Genomic DNA, 20,975 nt, shown 5'->3' with positions numbered 1-20,975 from the left:
ATGCTCCGAATGTTCAAAGATGTCCATTCTGTTTGGGAACAGACACAATTGATTTTATGGAGCGATCAGGACCAAGAGTCAGGTGGAATCCCCATTGTATACCGTGCGTCCTGACCTAGAAACAGCCTCCACTCCCATGCCACCCAGGCAGGCTGGCATTCAAAACACAGCCAGCTTCCCCACAGGCGTTCCCACCAGGGGATTGTGGGTTGATGAGTCCCCCTCTCTCTCCTCTACCACTGCAGCTCTCTGTTCTGGAAAATGTACTTCAAAACCAGAGCGCTGCTTGATTCCTGGCAGTTTGTCATCCATCCCTTTTGTTGTAGTTTCACCATTTTTTTTTTGAATGTCTTGTCTCCTCCTCTTTCTCTCGTCATTAGTCTGGACAGACACATGCAGTCTCACCACGGCCACCACAAACCCTTCAAGTGCAAACTGTGCCCCTTTAAGTCTGCCTACGTGAGCCGCTTGAAGAGCCACCTGCACAAGGCACACACTGGTAAATATATAGAGCCGTATACCCATTATTGTTGTGAGAATTGTATAAATAATAGACTTGAATTGATGGAACAGAGAGAAGTTTGGAAGTGAGAAGGTTTTATGTTTGATGTCATGATTTTAATGTACTATATTATTTGCAGTGGATACGGCTGGCTTTTGATTCATATTTCCAAAATGGATTTGATTTGATTCACAAGGGCCCGATTCAATTACATTGACGATTCACAATTCACTTTGGTTGATTTTTGATTCAGTTAAGGGCGGATCTCATGTAGGACCAAATTTACTTTAATGTGGAAGATATTCTCAGAAGCGGCGGTGCTGCAAATAGAAACTTTTGTGCATCCAAAAATAGGAATATTTACATTAAGGAATTGACAGTCACATTTGTCGTGTTTGATTCATTCAACACAAACAATAAATAACAATGGAAATAAATTCCAACCACAGGGCAGGCTGCGTAAATAAGTGGCAAAAACACACTCCGCTCTTCACATTTTGATGTTCTACTCCCCACAACTATTTGAAACAAGAATATGGCTGTGCATCTTGTAATATTTCACAATGCATTCGTCCCCCGTCAGGCGAGCAACACACGTACAAGTGCTTGTCCTGCCCCTTCTCCTCCATGACCATCAGCCAGCTGAAGGAGCATTCCTTGCGAGACCACGGCGAGGCCCTCACCCTACCCAAACTGCGGGCCGCCACGCAGGCCGCTCACTCCGCCCTCCGGACCCCCACCCGACCGACCGCAAATGCAGAGCACAGCCCCTTGACTCCGGAAGGTATGATGACATTCTTGAAACCGGGAGATTGGAGAGATGAGCGTTTTTAACAGCCCATTTTTTTTCCCCCAAAAGAAATAATTTCTAATTGCAACCGTATTCTTGAGTAATAGATCCATTTTCCGAACCGCGGGGTACACCCTGAACTAGTTGGCAGCCAATCGCGTGGCAATCATAGACAAACAACCCTTCACGCTCACAATCGAGGACAATTTAGGACAATTGTCCAAGGACAATTTAGGGTGTTGAATGAACCCACCATGCTTATTGACAGAATGTGGGAGAAAACCCGAGTAATCGGGGAAAAAAAAAAACTCGAGCAGGCACGGGATGAACATGCAGATTCAAACCCTGGACCCCTGCACCGTGAGGCGGACTTGCTAACCGGTCATCCAGTGTGCCGCGTTTAATTTAATATCAGCGACTGTGCTCCTTTTTCAGACACCTCATTCTGGGAGCCAGCTGATGTCCGCGAGCAGCTCAGCAATTACCAAATCTCCTCCCGGAGTCACACGTCCCCCAGCGACCATCGTCCCGACAGCATCCTCACCTGCGAGTTCTGTGAGTTCAGCTCGGGCTACATGCAGAGCCTGCGGCGACACTACCGGGACCGCCATGGCGGCAAGAAGCTCTTTAAGTGCAAGGACTGCACCTTCTTCACCTGCTACAAGTGAGACACCGCCGAGAAGAATACATTGAAGCCGGAGATGATGTTAACGGAACCGGTTCTGTTCTCAGGAATACGTTCACCTTGCATGTGGAGGCGGGCCACAACAACAACAGCAACAACAACGTGCCGGAGGACGTCCGGAAAGAGCTTCGCTGCCCTCTCTGTCTCTACCACACCAAATACAAGAGCAGTATGATCGACCACGTTGTCCTGCACGGAGGTACACAAAATGGACACCATTGAGGTTGAGCAGCTGTGCCAAATGTTCTGTTCATTTCTTTTCCCCAGAGGAGCGCGTGGGTCCGCTGGAGGTGAATCGCTCCAAGCTGTCGCGTCACCTCCAAGGCGTGGTGTTCCGCTGCCACAAGTGCACGTTCACGTGCTCCAGCGACCACGCCCTGCAGCTGCACCTGCACAAGCATGACCTCAAGCCCTACCGTTGCCAGCTGTGCTACTACGACAGCCGCCGCCGAAGCCAACTGGAGGAGCACCTTCGCCTCGAGCACAAGGTCCGAAGCGTGAGAAATCATCTACGCCTTAGCTTTGCGTTCTTCCCACGCGCACGTTGGATGCAAATGACTTGTACGACTTTCGTGCGTTGTTCTCCTAATGTTCAGACTTTGCTCTCGCTACTAAGATCTTGTCACCTGGTACAGTATATACAGTGGCAGGTACTTAAAACCAAAAAGTACCAAAAAAGCATGATCGTGACATCCCTAGATATTATTATTACTACTCTTATTTTTAAAAAAAAACAGTTTTCTAATTTTCTGAAGCAGCAAACGTCTGAGAAAAGAACGCACCCAGAAATGAATTTTCCAGTGGTAAGTAAAACTCAAAGGAGACATTGTGGTTGTGATCAGGTCATCCGGAACTTTGAGCTGATGGGCCGCGTAAACTTGGACCAGCTGGAGATGATGGAGGAGCAGGAAAACAGCAGCAGTGACGAGGAGCAGGAGCAGCGGGAGGAGCCGGAGATCGGGGAGGAGCAACGGGAGGAGGAAGAACAAGCGCAGGGCGACGGGATGGAGATGGCCGTAGATGAAAGCGTCACTGCGGCGGCAGATGAGGTTGAACGCATGGAGGCGGAGGAGAACCCGGGAGAGGAGGAGGGAGGCGTGAAGGCGGACGAGCGGGAGGGCAGCATCAAAGAGGAAGAGGAGAACGAGGAGGAGTTCAAAGAGGTGGAAGGAGAGGGGGCCGCACGACAAGGTTTCCTATCAAAGCATATTTTTTTACGATCAAAGTCATAAATCAACGGCAAACTGGGGGCATCCATGAAACTCTTTGTTTCCTAGAAGTCCTTGCTTCTCCGACCAGCAGCAGTAGCAGCAGCAGCTCTGGAGAGAAGCGTCTTCCCTGTGAATTCTGTGGACGCTGCTTCACTAACAATGTGGACTGGGAACGCCATGTCCTTCGTCACGGCATGTAAGTAACAATCTCGTAGACACATTGAAGCCATCGCCTGGGTTTCAATGTGGTCTTCTACCACCATAACAATTCTATTGTCAAGTGTACATGATGTCTTCTAGGACGGTGAACAATAATAGTCAACCGGACACCAGCACAAACTTGAACTTGGAGGCCTCGGCCTCATCCTCCCTCTCTTCCACTTCCGTCGACACTGGACCGGAACTTTCCACCAACCGGGACGAGGAGCAGAACACTTTGACTCTTTCGCCGGGTCAGCACGCGGACGATGCGGAGCTGCTTGACGCTAAAAAGGATCAACAGTCGGGTTGACCCGATTGGGACTTTTAGAGGATAGGTTAAAACAGGACGTCTAAAAGAGCGCATCATTAGATTGTAGGTGTTATAAATATATATTCAAGTATTAGGTTGTGCTGCTTTAAAAAAAAAAAAAAAAAAAAAAAAGCTGGCGGTCCCCTAGGACAGATTTTAATATATTGGTAACCAATAGTGAACTTTATTGCTGACATTCTGGTCAAAAAGTACAGTGGAAGATGCCACCTATCTATATACAAATTATTTATAGAGAATGTTGTCCCAAAATGATTATCCAAATTGAGAGTATTTGAAGCACCTTTGACACTTACACATGGAAAAAAAAAACAAAAACAAACAATGTAGAGAGCTACCTTATCTTTTTTCCCATTCAAGCCTTGTGTTACAACGTGTAGTCTGGCTCACACCTTATCCAGTTTACTACTAATCCTCATTGGTACAAACGATTGACTTCCCCATGTTTTGTAGCAAATTGCTATCTTTAGATCCTCTATGATGTAATGATTATACTACGTATAAGCCTTCAGTCCCTAATTGTCTGGACGATGCAGTTTTAAACGGTACTAAGTCCAAAGTGTCGTAGTCCATCACCACAAATGTGGGAAGCATCATAATTGCAGACCCAAATACAGACACAAGTGCAACCTTAACAAAAGCCAAGGTTTTTTTTAAATTATTTCATTTCATCGATCGCCCCTTTATTTTTCCCGTGTCATTGTTGTCCACGTTTGTGCTTCTTTTCAATCATAGAAAACAAGAAGGAATAGATTGTATTTGTGTTGAAAGTTGCTGCTTGAATGCCCTAAGCCTTATGATGAGGAAAAAAAAAAATCGAAATCAGACGTTCGTCAAATGCCCAAATTAGTGCTGTTACGAAGAAAAAAAAATAAATAAGCGCCTTTGAGAAGTATTTTCATGTGTCATCCAACTAGCTGTCGAGCCTGCTGTGTTGCGCTGCTGTTGATGTCTTTGTCGTCAACGGACAAAAGGGAAAGTCCAAATGGCATCCGTGTATAAAACTACTCGTTATGTGTTTGAACTGTGGTCTTTCGAAAAGGATACGATAAAGCACCCCCCCCCCCTCAGAGTTGACGCATCCCAGACTTGCTGTACAAATTCCGTTAACAATGCGGAAAGGAATTGCCCTAGGAACTATGTTTGAGTTAATTCAGTTGCTTTAAACAACAACAAACCATCCATCCATTATCCGAGCTGCTTCTCCTCACGTGGGTCATGAGTGTTCTGGAGCCTATCTCAACTGTCTTGGCAGTAGGCAGGGAACACCCTGGAACCAGCAGCAAAATATTGAAATACTGGCAGTGTGAAAAGGGTTCTACAACACGTCCACGTAAATCTGTTAAGGCTTTGATACAACCTCTGAAGGTAGAAAATAGCTTGGATGATTTTGTACCCCTCATTCATTGCTTGAAAGCAACAGCGGAACAATACAATGGCTGTTATTGGCGCACACCTTCCCATCGCCGTTAGGGCTCTGCTCTGATACTACCTCCAAAGGCGGAAAATGGCCCGGCTTGATTTCCTACACCTTTCCATTCGTACAGCATAGCTGCTTCATGAGTTATCCCGTTAAGTCAGTCACCCGAGAATCCGGTTGCCGCTATCCTAGACATTTGTATCTGTGCCCATTCATCCGTAGTTTGCAGAGCGTGGATGTGGCAACCTGTCTGTCCTCTTACTCGACATAAGTGTAGCGATCTGGTCGATGCCGAGTTGTCATCTCCCACTTGGACCTCCTCCCATTGTTAAAACCAGATGCCGGGACAAACTTGGAATTTGAGGCTCTCCAAGCTTTTTTTTTTTTTTTTGGGGTGGTTTTGTATTGATATTGAATAGTTTGTGACTATGAATCTCATTCACTGTGTCATCACAGTCTCGTTCTGGCTGTAAGAAAATAAAATAAAAAATAAACCTCCTGCTTGACCCAAAGTTGAGTCCCTGCTGAGAACACACTGGATATATACTTTGTACATGGTTTTGTTTTGTTTTTTAGGTTTACACTAGAATCAGTCCTATGCCGTTTTCCCCCTAAATCCCTGATATGGTGGGTTGTGATCGTTGCCTAGGATGATTGTTTACAATTTGATTCCATGTTATCTCCGGATATTCTGTACATATTGTAATTCATTGTCTTTTTTTAACTTGATAATAAAGTTATCAGATAACGCTCATACGTCTTCCCATTTGTTGTGCGCAAATGTCATTTAATAATAGCATACTGGCTGTCGTTTGAGGGGTGGGGTGTTGAGATATGTTCTCACGTCTGATGTCAAGTCTGAGCACGATGTTCAGAGCGCAGAGGATCAGATTTTTAATCTGTCGCTTGCTGCTTCAGATGAGGGGCAAAGGAGGACATGACATGAATGTTTGCCAACCCTGTGGGTGAAGATGAAGCCTCCGCGCTGAAAAAGAAGTCCGGATGGATAGAGGCTTATGTAAAGACTGACACGGATCAGCGATTCCCTCACATAGTACTGAGTGTAAGTAGGCAATCAATAGAAGATAAATGCATTGATTGTTTTGGCCTGATTACAAGCAATATGCTGATGGTATTCGTTCGAATTTAAATAAAATGCTTCTGTGTGTGTGAAAGAGAGACGCACACACTCAGAAACGACTATATGTTACGTTCCAAGTAACTCGTAAAAATAATAAACTAAACATACGGAAGTAACGTCACACTTCAAGGACCTCTAGAGAACACACGCACTGTTTACGTAATGGAATTTAAAGAATAATGTATAAAGACACGGACGTCGTGGTTATACTCTTACCTAAGCGGACAAAGATGAGCACACACAAGACGAGTCATTGGATGTACCAGTGCACGCGAACGCAACAGCTCATCTAAAATAAATATATAAAAATAACAACCAGACAACTGAATAAAAGGAACACGTTAAATGTTCTATTTAAAAACAATATACATAGATACGTATACTAAGTATTCTTACGTGATATTATTGACGCGTTTGTTTTAATGTGAATATGTGACGTAAATGTAAAATAGAATTGGATGTAGAAGAAGAGTGCATAACCGTAGAAGAAGAGTCGCGGTAAACCGTCATGGCGCCTGACAGTTAGTAATGTGACAGCGAAAGCATCAGAGTCCTGCAAGTTTATTACATCCCCTTTGCACCGTGTCTGTGGATATCACGCCGCCGCCATAATGCAGATCACGTTGAAAACTTTACAACAGCAGACGTTCAAAATCGACATTGACGAGGAGGAAACGGTAGGAGTCGAGAAAAATAATAATCAAGAGAGTAGGAGGGGGCGGAGGGCTGGAAGAGTGGAAGCAGGACTATTTGTGTGACCATTTTGTGTAAACCACATCTTTGTATGGCTCCAAAAACTAATAGTGTATGTATAATAACTTTCAGAATGTATACATCTCAAGTTTTATGAGAATTGATCGTCACGATCGTGATTGTACTGACTGAAAAGTCATCAGTGTCTATCCCAAGCCTACTACTATTACAATGTGAAATAAAGCACTACTGCCTCGCCATAATGAACGTGCATAACGTTATGTTTCAGACCACTATTTAATGCGATTGTGTACACAAATTTGTTTCATGAACATTTTACTGATATCTTACAGAGGCTAGCTAGATAACAAGAGACCTTGATGAGTTATAGAGAAACGACTCCTTCGTTCAGTGAGACTTCAACTTCAGTTTATGGCCACAAAGTACACTTTAGACCTTGTTCTGGATGCCTTTGAAAGTGTGGAGCTGATCCTAATGTTGGGGTTGGGTATATACTATTGTTTAAAATGGTAAAATGATAATTTAATGTATCATGTTTTGGTTAAAGGTAACAACATTAAAAGAGAGGATTGAACATGAGAAGGGCAAGGACAATTTTCCTGTTGCTGGGCAGAAACTCATCTATGCTGGTACTGAATTCTTTCTTTACTATAGTATTTTGTTTCACTTACTGTTTTAGATGAATGTATTATTTGTTAAAATTTAAATCTAATTAGTCATTTCTCAATATACGTTTGTGCCTTGAGATGTAAATTTAATTCATTCCCTAACCATGTTCATAACTCAAAACTCAAAACAGTTGGATCTCTTGTTTAAATGCTATTAATCCATTCCAGCCTCTCATAAGAAAACTGGCTCTCTATAAAATTTTCAATATGACATTGATATGCTAATTGAATGTAATGTTTTTTTGTTTTACTTCCATAGACATTGTGCTTCTGCTTCCGGTTTGTGTGCCTTGGCCACTAGGGGTCATTATAATCCAGACATTTGTTTTGTTTGTAAAATTAAAAGAAGAAAAAAATGAAAGTAAATTGAGTAACTTGTATCTCGAGGCACCACTGTACTGTATGTTCAATAAATGTTTCAATAGTCGCCAATAATACATCGGAGTGGAGTATATTTTCAAATTTGGTTGAAATGATCTTAACATATATTTACGCCTCCCACAGGTAAAATCCTCAGCGATGACTCTGTCCTCAAAGAATATAAAATTGATGAAAAGAACTTTGTGGTCGTCATGGTGACAAAGGTATCGCCGTACCTTTTGTTTTTCAAGTTTTGTAATCACTCAATCAATAATAAGATATAAATCAGGCAGCAAAGTTGTTTTTATTAAATTCTTTTCTACAGATAGTCCAGCTTCCTGTCACATTCTAATAACATCCATGTAAGGTTCATTGACTATGCAGCTGTTCTAGGCTCCAGCGCCCGTGCCCCCAATGAGAACAAGAAGTACAGAACTGAATGGATATAACCGAAATAAATGTTGTGGTTTTGTGTCTTGATCAAGCCTAAGAAGGCCCCCTCAGCATCTCAGCCGCCACCAGCCACGTCGACGGCAGACACAGCGCCTCCACCAACGCCGCCGTCCGCCTCGCACAATCCAACTGAGCGACTTCCGGCAGACCGGCAAGCAGAAGCGAGGCGACCTCCTCCTCCTCCTGCTGCCGCTGCGTCGGCTGCGGCTGCGGCCGCCACTGCCAACGCGGTGCCTCCCTCGTCGGGGTAAGTGTGAAAATCGCGGTCATGTCTTACATTTTGTGGCGTTTACGATCCTAACTCATCCCAGTCTGCTTTCTTTTGCAGCATCTGGGGGACCTTAATGGACGAGGCAGGTTCAAATGTTGGTAAGGCCATGTTTTCTTTTTAAGTAAACATCATCTTTTATGTAATGCTGGTGGAGCTCTGAATAAACATCCCGGTGAAATACAAAAGTCCACACTGTGATCATCAAAATGGCTCAAGCTTAAAATTAAATTGACCACAAATGTAGCGTAACGCTAACACAGACATAATACTCGTACACGACTGTCAAGCACGTGGTAGCTAGCAGCTAGTGCAAGATGCTAACAGAGCAGGCGACAGCGTCCCTCACTACTACTCCTTTGCCAGTCATCACAAACAGTTTTGCTAATCAATAGATGAGCAATAATGTCTGAGAGTCAAACCAGAACAAGAAGCGAATGTCGGAACTGCCTACAACTTTTCCTTTCAAATAGGCAGAGAAACGAAAATTGCATTGCTAAGCAGTCTCCATCTTCCCTTCATTCATTTTCCAAGCCGCTTGATCCTCACTAGGGTCGCAGGGGGTGCTGGAGCCTATCCCAGCTGTCTTCGGGCAGTAGGCGGGGGACACCCTGAATCGGTTGCCAGCCAATCGCAGGGCACACAGAAACGAACAACCATTCGCACTCACATTCACACCTAGGGACAATTTAGAGTGTTCAATCAGCCTGCCACGCATGTTTTTTGGAATGTGGGAGGAAACCGGAGCACCCGGAGAAAACCCACTCAGGCCCGGGGAGAACATGCAAACTCCACACAGGGAGGCCGGAGCTGGAATCGAACCCGGTACCTCTGCATTGTGAAGCCGACGTGCTAACCACTGGGCTACCGGGCCGCCCATTTCCATCTTCACTTCTTACATGTCAAATACCACAAAAAGTTGGCCAGTACCAGCTTCAGCTCTTTCCTGTCTACGTGACGTCAAGCATTCTCCACTTCCCAAAATATATAACAACATTCAAGATGTGTTCTCCTCAACGTTTGAGCCAACCACCAAAAGCGCTCCTTTGTTGACGTCGCAGTGACGGGCGCATCGTATGACGCCATGGTGACAGAGATGATGCTGATGGGCTACGAGAGTGAGCAGGTTGTGGAGGCGCTAAGAGCCAGCTTCAACAACCCCGACCGAGCTGTGGAGTACCTCCTCTCGGTAAGAACTCGCAGTTAGTCGACGAGGCAAGTTTTCAACCTTTGGTGGTGGGAGCGGTTTGGTTAGTTATGTTGCTGCACCTTGTACAGTTGACATTTCAAACCTTTCATGGCTCCTTCCCTAGGGTATTCCAGGCAGGGACCCGGTCCAGGTCAGAGGGTCAGACACCACGTTGAGCGGAGCTCCGGCCGGACCCACGGGGGATATAAATGACCTCGACAACATGGCCGCCTCGCAGGGTACAAGTAGCGCGAGCGGCAGAAGCAATGACTTCATGTTAAATCCTAACATCAAGGGATTGACGTGATTGTTGCTCTGTCAGATAATCCGTTGAGTTTCTTAAGGAACCAGCCTCAGTTCCACATGATGCGGCACCTGATCCAGCAGAACGCTTCCCTGCTTCCTGCTCTGCTGCAAGAGATCGGGAGGGAAAACCCAGAGCTGCTGCAGGTCAGCGGAGACCCTGATTCATAACGCCACATGCAATCTTTAAAACCGCCGTGGTGGAATCACAAATAACAATTTCATTCCCTTCCCCCCGCCGCAGGAGATCAGCAACCACCAGGAGCACTTCATTCAGATGCTGAACGAGCCTCTGCCCGAGTCGCCCGGGCCCATGGCCCACGACTCCGGGAGCTCCGGAGGTGCGCCGGGTGACTCGCAGAGCGGCAGTCACTTGAGCTACATTCAGGTCACCCCGCAGGAGAAGGAAGCCATCGAAAGGGTGAGCGTACGGGGCAAACGCCATTTGTTTGGCAATAGCGTTCAGTGAAACCTATGATGATTGGGGGTGGGGTTGTTTTGTTTTTGGGGGTTTTTTTTTGCATATGTCAACTATTGTGGGCATTTCAACAGTGATTTCCGGGATCTCAATTTTTTTTTTCATCAATTATCACGGGATATCAATGGCAACATCTCAAAGAGTCATGGCTGGAATTATTGACCAGGAAGCCAACGATTATGGTGTTGAATGGCTGCTCACCAATTTGAAGCTTTACAGGAAGCATAGTTGCACTTTGAAGGTTCCACGAGGCGTGTTTGTATCTAATTAGTGCATATCCTTTGTGTGTGCGTGGCGTGTGTGTGTGTGTGTGTTGCAGTTAAAAGCGTTAGGCTTTCCCGAGGGACTGGTCATACAAGCTTACTTCGCATGCGAGAAGAATGAGAATTTGGCCGCCAACTTCCTTTTACAGCAGAACTTTGATGACGATTGAGACGACCAACTTTTGCTTTTTTTGTTTTATTTCTTAAGTTTGATTGCCGCCATTGAATATAAAGCCATTTACCAAACTTTACCCCCCCCCCCAAAAAACTATTTCATTCACCATTATGTTGATTAATTTGTAGTTCTGATTAGTTTTCTTTTCAAATCATGACACCATTTTTCTGTGTCAAGAAAAATCGGAATGGTAATCTCGACTCAATGTCTTTTCTTTTAAAAAAAAAATGAAAACTTGTGTGTCATCTTTGATGTTGTACCCTCAATGTCTTATTTTTTCCCGTGTATATATCTATATATTTTTTTAAAAAACGTTTACTTGTGTGTCAATAATGTCATCTTTGTTGTTCGGAGCCCTTCAGGTCCCCACCACCACCACCACAAACCTTATCAGCATGTGAACCAGCTGAAGTTATGTGCTTTACACACATAATAAATAGAATTGTCTTTCAATCTTAAAATAAATACCATAAGATCTACTTTGTGCGTGTCCTCCATTACAATTATCACCTATTCGTTACTATTTCGGTTTATTTTTGCATGTTCCATTCGTGTGGCAAATGCATTGAGTATTCTGAGCCCACAGTGCTGCGCTTTCACAAAGGTGCCGACAGGGGGCGCGCTGATCTCCAGCCTGCCGGTGAGCCACTGCACTTGTCAATACCAATTTCAGTCAGGCGACCGGTGGAGAGGTACGGGGATCGATTCCGGCTTCCTGTCTGAAGTTTGCATGTTTTCGCCGTACTCCGGTTTCCTTCCACATTCCACAAAACATGCATAGCAGGTTAGCGGAACACTAAATTGTCCTTCGGTGTGGTTGTGAGTGAATGGTTGTTCGTCTTGAGTGTGCCCTGCGAGTGACTGGCAAACAATTGAGGGTGTATCGCGACCTTTGTGAGGATAAACTGATTAGAAAATGGATGGCTGATTTCTAAAGCAACTTGAATAAGGTTTTATTTTTTAACTGTCATGAGTCACGACTAAAGCAGGGGTAGGGAATACCGGTTCATGGGGAGCCCAATTCTGCCCGTTTTCGATCCCGAGAACTACTTCAACACACCTGATTCAAATGATCTGCTCATCGTCAAACTGCCGAGACGTGAAACGATCACAAACAATTGAAATATTTGTACTTCAACTACAGACAACTTGTCGAGTGCAGTCAGTTAATGACGTTCAGGCATCCTGGCCACTATTGTCTTCTCATATTGAAAAAAAAAAACAACTACAGTATCCTTATTTGAAATACATTTTATTATACCATAAAATACAAAACATTTAATAACAAAGTATTTTTTTTATCTACAAATGTACAATGTTGAAGATTATATTACATTTTTTTTAGTTGGGCTTATATAAAAACAAAAAAAAGAAAAACCTCAACCCTTTTTTTGTTTGTTCAGTCACTCGTTCCATTATAAAAAATAGCAAGGTTTCCTTATAAATTATTGCACTATGCAACTTGCAGTGCATTCTCAGATTGCCGTCGCCGCTCCAAAACCTGATTATTGAGTGTGGAAGAGAGGGGAAACACTAGATATTTGGCACTTAGTCACCGAGTCTTTGGTACCTTTTTGGGCAAAAGTCACAAAGCACCATTCGGTATAAATTAATTAACATTGTACCTGAAGTGACAGGTGAAATGTGAATATGTATAAATATAGAGCTGTGCATTATTAATACAGTGTCATTGGCGATTTCATGAAGGCCTCTGGAGATTTTTCATGTGAGATTCCAGTTGCTGGTCCTCTTTGAATTTGGTCACATAAATAAAATTGACTTCCAGTTTTCGGTCCCGTTCTGACCCACGCTCGCAGGTCTCGTCTTGATTGTCTTTAGCTGCGAACGCCACAGCATGTCATTTGAATGTATGTTTGTTTGTTTTTTGGGAGTCCCATCCTCACAAGTGTCTCTTCATGTGTAGGGCCAGGTGGTCCGATCTGGAGAAAGCCCGGTCACACTTCTGACACTGGAACGGCCGGTGGCCCGTGTGCTTCCTGTAGTGGCGCGTCAGCTCGTCGGAGCGTGCGAATTTCCAGCCGCAGCCCTCCCAGTCACAATGGTAAGGCTTCTCTCCTAGTTGGTGGGACACAGAAAATGGAGGTCAGTGGAGTTCATATCAGGGTTATTCAGACCCATGTTCAGTGCATTCGAAATAATGAAAGCAAATACGCATTAGGTTATAAAAACAAGTGAAAATGTTGAATGTTATGAGACTGATCCAAAACAAAGGTTAAATGAAGCTTTACAATGCTTTTAATTCTTTTTAAATCACTCCAAAAAAATAGTTAAGTAGCACCAGGTGTCCGGCTACTGTTGTCATCGCTAATGTGCTTTGTCACAGATGATGCAAAACTCAAATGTAGACAGTTTTTTCCTTAAAATATGTTTAGCATCTGTTGAACTGCTGCATCGGATGTGGTCTAAGCACGTTTCACTTCCGTCTTCCTTTTTTTTTCCCATCTGGACAGAGTCTTCAGTGGAAAAGGTTTAGACATTCCTGCATTAGTTACAGAATACATCTCAGCAAAGCCTCAAAGATATTACTTTCAAAACGAATTATGTTTTGGACTCCTCAAACTTAGAAGGAAAAAAATACGTCTGAAATTTGAACTTTATGGACACAAAGAGATTACAAATACAAACGAGAATTTACGATGTTACAGATGCAGCAATAGCTACAAACTGCCACTTGGTGGCAGTATCGCCTTGCAAATATCTTGCTCCAACACTATTCCGACAGGTGTCTTGAAAGGGTGAGTGCTGTAATTGCATTTTTTTTTTAAACACAGGGGTTACTTTCTTTTTACAGTTGTATGGCGGCCAATAATGTTAAAATGTTACTTCATAAGATTATGCCAACGGCACGAATGAATTCACTTCACATGATGTTCTCTCGCAATGATTTAGTGCAAGTCCTTTAAATTGTGTTTCCTTTTTTCATATTTTCAGAGTTTGATGTGGTTAAAGTGTGTGCTTTTGTTTAACAACCCTAAAAGGTCCGTGCTTTCATTTCAGTTCCTCTCTACTATTTCAAAACAAAATAGTCTTTGTTTGGAGCCCATTATAAGTACCGGTAAATCTTTGTTGGTACACACCAAATAAATATGAGCAGTTTATGGGCAAACTTAAAAATGAACTCTGAGGGCTCAAAGAGTTTCTGTTTGGGATAAAACACTTGCAACTGTCACCAATAATGTCTCATTCTTGCTGAGCAGTGTGCGGAATATTTTCAAACCAAAACCATAACTAGTAGTTAGTTGCATGTTTGTATAATTGTGTGTGTTGATGCAGTCCAATGAAATGCAAGTTCCCCCCCAACCCCCTCAGAAAAATAAAAGTAAACTTGACCGCTTACCTGTGTGCGTGCGGTGATGCGCTTTGAGGTGCGAGCTCTTGGTGTACGTCTTCCCGCAGCCGACGTAGTCGCACGTGTGCGTGGCGATGCGCTTGCGGGGCCACGAGCGACGCCCCCGCTTGGGCTTGGGCTCCTCCGGTAAGCAGTCACCGCCGGAGACCATGAGGGGGTCTGTGTATAAAACAGGGAGGCGTCACGCACGGGTTCGCGGAAGATTTTTTGATGCAAGGTGGTGTCGGAGCGACACAGACACGCAGTGGGAAAACGACTCCCAAGTCGTACAAGAAAAAAAACAATACATTTCGTTTGCTTCACATCTGGTCCGGTTTCTGCAGCGCTACGATTAAGAGACGGTTTTGTGTCCAAGGCCGTGGGATGTCGGTTTTAATCCCTTTCAAGTGCTTGTTTTAGGCTATAATTACAACCCAACCATGTTGTGTAGTCCCTATTTAAAAAAAAAAAAATCTTTGACAATCTGGTCTTTGTTAGTGTCTGCGTTTGTTTTCTTGCGACCGATGCACGGATGTTGAACATGGCGTGAGCCGCGCTAACCTTGGTACTGTGGCATGGCGGTGGACTGAGGGTAGGCGGTGTATCCTTGCGGTGAGCTGTGGTGGTATCCGTGGGGAGGTAGAGGAATCTGAGCGTGAGGGTGGCCCAACACCTGGCGCTCGCGACTCAGGGGGTGATCCGGGGAGAGCGACGACGACGAGGACAGGCGGCCGCCGCCGCCGCCGCCGCCCGTCATGGCGCAGCGAACCCCGTTTCCGGGGAAGCCGTGCAGCTCGAGGTGGGCGGGCCGCTGCCGGTGCGGGTCCATCGGCTGCGAGATGGAACAGTTACTGGGAGCCTCCTGCTTTATGCGGTGGCACGTAAAGGGCGGCGAGGCCCGCGAGGCGGGCCGGTCTGAAGCGACGTTAACGCAAGCCTTGGGGTTGTACTCCCCCAGGTCCACTGTGGTCTTGACCACAAATTTGCCGTGCAGGCTGGTTGGGTGGTGGAGGTACGCCGGGTCCAGTTCGGGTCGCATGAGCTCCGCCACAAAGCCCCCGGACGGCGAGACGTCACTCATGTCCGGAATGGTGTAGAGCAACTCGGCCGAGCCCTGAGGGGAGGGCAGCAAGGGGTACGAGGACGAGAAGGACCCGGGCGAGCCGGGCGCTAGAGCCTGGACGGAACCGCACCCCATAAGATCGTCCTGCTGCTGCTGCTGCTGTTGTTGCTGCTGCTGGAGCAGGGAGTTGGACAGAATGAAGTCATAGTCCAAGTCCAGGTCTGGCTCAGTGTCTTTCTTGGACATGCTGGGGCTTGTGGCGCAGGCAGCAGTTGGATGGGCTGCGTCCGAACTTCCGGTCGTTGGCACGCCGAGTCTCTTAAGATGGGACGCCTCCTCCTTCCATCTCTAAAGGAAAGTTTCAGAGGCATTCATGACATCGGCAGTGACATCACCTGGGTAGTGATTGTCAAGATTCAAAAGCGAGTCTTTGGTCATCACTTTTCCCTGAATCAGACAAGTGCCCTTTTGCTGTAAATTGTACGGAAAAAAAAGATGTTCGGGACTAGCAATCGCCTTTTTCCCGAAAGTTCCACGTCTAAAAACATATCCGATTTGGTTTGGATTGCTATCTCAAAAGGTATTTCATCATCGGACAAGACGCGTTGCCCCCTAAAGTATGCCAAGCTCCCTTTTGTAAGATGTCACACTGGCAGCCGTTTCAATGTTCCAAGTCTATAAATGGATCAAATTTGGCCGGGGCAGCTCATCCGGCTTTCAAAAGCGACGTTTGCCAAGGCACTCGTGACTTGGGAACAAGCCCTTGTACCCTTAAGGTACAGCAATCGGCTTTTTCCACATTAAACAGTTCATCTCCGGAGGTACGTAGTTGGTCAAAAATCCCTGGAGCAGGTCATCGCACGCCGAAAAAGTATTTATAGAATTTATAGAGCACTTTCAAACAGCCATCGCTGCAATTTAACACGCACAATAAACAGTAAGACAAATCGGTAATAAAGGCGGTAGAAAGCAGCAAACAGTTAAACCAAGAACAAAACTAAGTCATGCCGAGTCGAATGCCAAAGAATACAAGTGAGTTTTGAGGAGGGTTTTTGAAGATGGGGGAGCGAGGAGGCTTGCCGAATGTTCAGTGGGAGGTCATTCCAGAGAGAGGGACCGGCACCCCCACTACATTGCCAACCACCCCCAAAAAAATGCTCTCCATCCAATTGGGGGGGCATGACAACGGGATGTGGTACGCTTTTGGGTCCTCACTTTTCTGTAACTGCCACTCTGATACGAACTGATCTTTGTTTTAGAAACAAGCTGATTCCAGAACATCCCCCCACCCCGCTCCATGCGACCCCCCAAATGTTTTGGCTAATTATGAACTTTACAGAGTCGCCACCTCAAAATCTCTTCATACATACTTTTAAGTACGGCTAAAAACAATCCCTAAAATTAATCTTGGAGCAAATAATGCGTGTCGAAATGAATGAAGGCACTCCATTCAAATCAATGTTATTCCTTAAATGGCAAATGTTTTTTTAGTTTTGTTTTGGCCAGCCTCTTAAATCGAACGCGAAAGTCTGCACATCAGCGGCATGTCGGATGTTTTCAGTCCAACTTGCTTGTGTTCAGGCCAAGCCCTGTTTGGCTTGAATTCATCATTTCTTGGCAAAAGCATTTTTCAGTCATGACATAGTTTATGAGTTGATATTCGCTGATATGTGCCGACCATCTTCTTAGATTACCTTTTTTTCCCCCCGAAAAGTGAGATAAAACCATCCGGCTCAAATGTGGATTCATACCATTGCTGTGAGCTCTTTATACATACAAATATTAATGTTGATAAAGCCCTACTACGTAATGGGTATTATCTATTAACTAAATGGAAAAAATCTACATATTTGTTTGTCTGGGCCAGCTGTGGCTATGCCCATACATGTTTGTGCTTTACTGTACTATTTTTTTCTCCACTTTTGCGTATAGCAATAAGTTTGAAGGGAGAAAAAAATGTATTAGCGTAAAAAAAACAAACATCATTTGGGTTAAAAAGCTTCTCCAGACAGAAATAAACAAAAGTTGTGTCGGCAATTACTGACTGGTCTAACCTGCCACTGGTGTTCCAATAAAATATTTAATATTAGTGTGATATCATTTTTTTTTGCAAAGTTTGTGTAGCAGGGAGTGAACTATACTCGTTGTTTTGGATCTTGAGTTGGAAAAAGTTGCCTCACAGACATAAACCAGTCCTCTCAAGTAAACAGTTGTAACTTGGACTTCTAAGGTAGTTGGGTGACTTGTACTCACTAGGTTGGCACTTCCTATGGTTTTGGTCTTGACAGCGGGGCTGGTGAAGGTGGAAATGGATGGCAGCAGGGTCCCTCCTAAAGCCATCTCGACGTCATTTGGAGGCTGCCTAAAGATAGACGACAAAATCATCAAAAAATAATAATAATAAAGTGCCGGTCCTGATGTTGTAACTCCTTGGTGGCGGTAGTGGTGGTAGTGGTGGTGGTCCTCCCCCCCAAAAAATAATCACCTCATTCACAAGATGTTCTGATCGAACTTGGAAGAAGTTAGGAGGGTAAAAAGTAGCCCTTCCGCCGTGTGTCAAGACATGCTGCGAAAGAAGAAGCCCCTCGCGCGTGGGTTAGTTGTTATTTTTGTTGTGGGAAGACGCGAAGGCGCCGGCCGTGTTTTGCGGGCGGTGGGGGGGTTGGGAGGGGAAGGAGGGGGATTCCCTCGCTGGCCACGCGCAAAAAGGAGCGGTGGCAGCGCGTCTTGGTGCGTGTGGAGTGAGAGTTGCGCGCGGAGCCGTTCCTCTTTAAAGCGCCGGCTGAGGCTCCGCCCCTTTGTGACGCGAGTCTGCCCGTTGTTTGTGTTAGCAACGGTTGCCATGCGCATTATGCGCCTGGTCCTGTGAAAAGTGGCCGAAGACCTGTAAAAAGTTATTGGCCGGAAGAGTAGTTTATTGTGTAGACGGGATCACCCGGTTGTTTGCTGCCGTTATTTACAAGTTTACATCGGGCGTCGTGTTCGAATATAGCGAGCTTCGGTTTCGTGAGGACGCGGTGGCTGGCCGTTGCACTTGTTTTTGACAAAAACAAAAAAAAAAACCCCACAACAAACACACCACAGATGGTGATTTTTAAATATGATGTGTTCTGCCGGTCAAAGTTGGTTGAAAAAAAAGTGTTCTCTCACCAACCAATCAGAGGGCCGAAAAAAGCTGACGCCTTCGAGAATCGCGAATTAGATCGCTGACAGGTGAAAGAAATAGTCCCTATGCAAATGTAGCTTTCGTGACGTAGGCCAATACTATACATTCTTGAAGGGTAGGGCAGATTAGAGTGACCTGGCAGCAAAGAGAGGCTAAAATTTGATTGGGCAAAAAAAAAAACAACAACAACAAAACTCGATCCATTTACAGCACTACTAGAAGTAGCGAAGCTAGATAATGATGAATATGATTTCTTCAAACAAATATTAGAATGTAGGATGTAATTGACTGTTGGCTTTATATGCTGTATAGACCTTGGATTATTAACAAAGGCAGCACAGAACATCCGTGGAGTGAATGAGATTTTTTTTTCTGTAATGACTTATTTTGCTGATGCAAGCAGTGACACCGTTGATTGATAAGCAAATTATAACATTACCACTGATCACCAATTTTGCATCAAAATGCAAAATATCTGCCGATCATATCCAACCGTTCAGATGTGTGTCAAGTCGAATTGATACTGTACTGTTATTGAAAGCAGGGTCACATAGGTCAAAATCGTACTTTGTCATCCGAAAGCCATAACATCAATATTGGACGTTTGCGTATCAATACTGTGTCGTGACAAGATGACACATCACGGTATCGCAATTTTTTTGTTTGTTTTGTTTTTTTTGTGACACACACCCCCTTCTTCACACTTCAATGCTAACTTGTCATTGGAATTACTTGGACATCGGACAGCCTTCAGGTATCGATATTGTACCAGAAGAGAAATTCCAAATTCCTATCACCTGCAAAAAAACAAACAAACAAAAAAAAACAACCCACGAGACTATGAAAATCTGTCATGAGGAAAACTCACCTGGAGAGCTATCACAATGGCTGCGAGCGCTTTGCAGTGCTGCGTTTGAACTGGTTTTGAAGTGCTTGTGTTTGCTCAGAGCTGGTGAACTAACACAAGCCTCTTTCTCTCGCTTGCTCACTTGCATGCTCTCTCTCTCTCTCTCTCTCTCTCTCACACACACACCGTCTTTCTTTGCGACACAATTACGATTGGCCAAGTTTTGAGAGCAAACAATAGTCTCCGCCGCTCATCCTGCTTGCATCAGGATCTTGTCCGTTGGGCATGTCAACAAACACGCCGTCATACTAACTGGACACACTTGAAGTGTCACTGTACTATTATTATTATTTTATTTTTTAAGATGACCCGAGTGCGCCCCACTTTTTTTTTTTTTTTTTGTTGGCCAACATATGCAAGACGGCGGTGGAAAGGAACCTTTTGCGGAAGAGAAAACATACCCCGCGGGGATACACATGATCTATTAGGTAATCTGTCTAAACATCCCAATAGGATGTCTCCTGAAAACAGGCCGCTCTGGCCATGATAGCCCGCTTCTTTATGTGGCCAGATAATGCTTTTTTTGAGGGGTGGGGGGGGGGGGCATCCATTGCTTTGTATGGCAATAAGAAGCACAGGGGTGAGGGAGAATAAAGGCTGAGAAAATGACACCACTGTCTTGCTGTGTCTTCCATCCTCCTTTCAACACAATGACGGAGGCGTCGTGTGTCCCACTGAGTAAAATGATGTGTGAAGACAAACGGAACTGTGAGACATAAAGTGCACATTTCCGCAGGGAAATCTGCCCGTCGAGTCAAGAGTTCAAATCCTGCGTCATGCGTGACGCCACGCGTTACCCCTGCTGCAACGCCAGGTTCGGTGTTTGGTGCGGAATGTTTTTTTTTTTTTAGGATGGTTCGGTTCATATCAGTAGATCAATATTCATTTGGTGAAGTGATATTTTGCTCCGCGCAACTTCCCACTTTAAGATAATTGGAAACAACTGTTTTCAACACAAAGTAGTGTTGAGTGCGATTGTTGGGCGTGACACCGGCGATCGACAACCGCCGATATTATTTTCCGATTTCCTGCAGCACGCCTACCTCACGATTAAAGGCCAAAGGCGGAATTTCGGCTTGTGGTTTTTGTCCTGCTTCCTCGCGCTTTTCAAAAAGATGAATTGCTTTATTTCCTACGGGGGATCTCGTTTTGAAATCGGTCGTCGGTCGCAACTTATCCAACGGGGGCGTTTTCCAGTTGTTTGATATGTTGCCTCGATTGTTCAGCAGGATCCAAAAATAAGGTGACTCCACATGAAATTGTGAAGCGGGCCTTTTGAATGACATCGAGAGCGTTTTCATTTGGATTTGGATCCTTGGCAAGAGGTCTCATCCCGGAAAG

The 20,975-nt window shown here is 44.9% G+C and overlaps 3 protein-coding genes and 1 long non-coding RNA gene across 11 annotated transcripts in view; 2 read left to right on the top strand and 2 right to left on the bottom strand.

The window, feature by feature from the left end:
* Positions 1-5,891, top strand: part of znf462 (zinc finger protein 462) — a 28,995-nt gene extending 23,104 nt beyond the window's left edge. For 3 of the 5 annotated variants that reach the window (XM_052050360.1, XM_052050357.1, XM_052050358.1), the window contains exons 6-13: positions 381-499; positions 1,086-1,286; positions 1,728-1,956; positions 2,025-2,176; positions 2,245-2,465; positions 2,820-3,168; positions 3,255-3,384; positions 3,489-5,891. In XM_052050360.1, the coding sequence (XP_051906320.1) occupies positions 381-499; positions 1,086-1,286; positions 1,728-1,956; positions 2,025-2,176; positions 2,245-2,465; positions 2,820-3,168; positions 3,255-3,384; positions 3,489-3,699 (1,612 nt within the window). In that variant the 3' untranslated portion in view covers positions 3,700-5,891. Of the gene's footprint in view, positions 1-380; positions 500-1,085; positions 1,287-1,727; positions 1,957-2,024; positions 2,177-2,244; positions 2,466-2,819; positions 3,169-3,254; positions 3,400-3,488 lie in introns of all 5 variants that reach the window. The other 2 variants (XM_052050359.1, XM_052050361.1) reach the window with 2 other exon arrangements.
* On the bottom strand, positions 5,384-6,571 carry LOC127590907 (uncharacterized). Its single transcript, XR_007959795.1, has 2 exons — positions 6,495-6,571; positions 5,384-6,122 (listed from the first exon to the last, which is right to left on the bottom strand). It is a non-coding gene; the product is annotated as an uncharacterized LOC127590907 (long non-coding RNA).
* A 167-nt stretch (positions 6,572-6,738) lies between these two features.
* Positions 6,739-11,231, top strand: rad23b (RAD23 homolog B, nucleotide excision repair protein). Of its 2 annotated transcripts, none has more exons than XM_052050462.1 (10): positions 6,739-6,955; positions 7,540-7,621; positions 8,165-8,244; positions 8,506-8,720; positions 8,802-8,842; positions 9,803-9,930; positions 10,055-10,169; positions 10,253-10,380; positions 10,478-10,654; positions 11,031-11,231. In XM_052050462.1, exons 1-10 carry the CDS (start codon positions 6,890-6,892, stop codon positions 11,142-11,144), a joined length of 1,146 nt encoding a protein of 381 aa, XP_051906422.1. In that variant the 5' UTR covers positions 6,739-6,889; the 3' UTR covers positions 11,145-11,231. The 2 variants fall into 2 exon arrangements, with proteins under 2 accessions (XP_051906422.1, XP_051906423.1); XM_052050463.1 differs by having other exon boundaries at positions 6,937-7,083.
* Positions 11,232-11,370: 139 nt separating this feature from the next.
* Positions 11,371-19,735, bottom strand: klf4 (Kruppel-like factor 4). 3 transcript variants are annotated; one of them, XM_052050459.1, is made up of 5 exons: positions 19,596-19,735; positions 17,815-17,923; positions 15,060-15,909; positions 14,508-14,678; positions 11,371-13,225 (listed from the first exon to the last, which is right to left on the bottom strand). In XM_052050459.1, the coding sequence occupies exons 2-5, from the start codon at positions 17,899-17,901 to the stop codon at positions 13,050-13,052; spliced, it is 1,284 nt and encodes a 427-aa protein (XP_051906419.1). In that variant the 5' UTR covers positions 17,902-17,923; positions 19,596-19,735; the 3' UTR covers positions 11,371-13,049. The 3 variants fall into 3 exon arrangements, with proteins under 3 accessions (XP_051906419.1, XP_051906418.1, XP_051906416.1); XM_052050458.1 differs by lacking the exon at positions 19,596-19,735 and adding an exon at positions 18,047-19,312; XM_052050456.1 differs by lacking the exon at positions 19,596-19,735 and having other exon boundaries at positions 17,815-19,312.
* Positions 19,736-20,975: the final 1,240 nt, after the last annotated feature.

This window comes from Hippocampus zosterae, chromosome 18 (assembly GCF_025434085.1).
Source record: "Hippocampus zosterae strain Florida chromosome 18, ASM2543408v3, whole genome shotgun sequence".
In the NCBI taxonomy this organism is placed as follows: Eukaryota; Metazoa; Chordata; class Actinopteri; order Syngnathiformes; family Syngnathidae; genus Hippocampus; species Hippocampus zosterae.
This window is presented reverse-complemented; position numbering and strand designations above follow the sequence as displayed.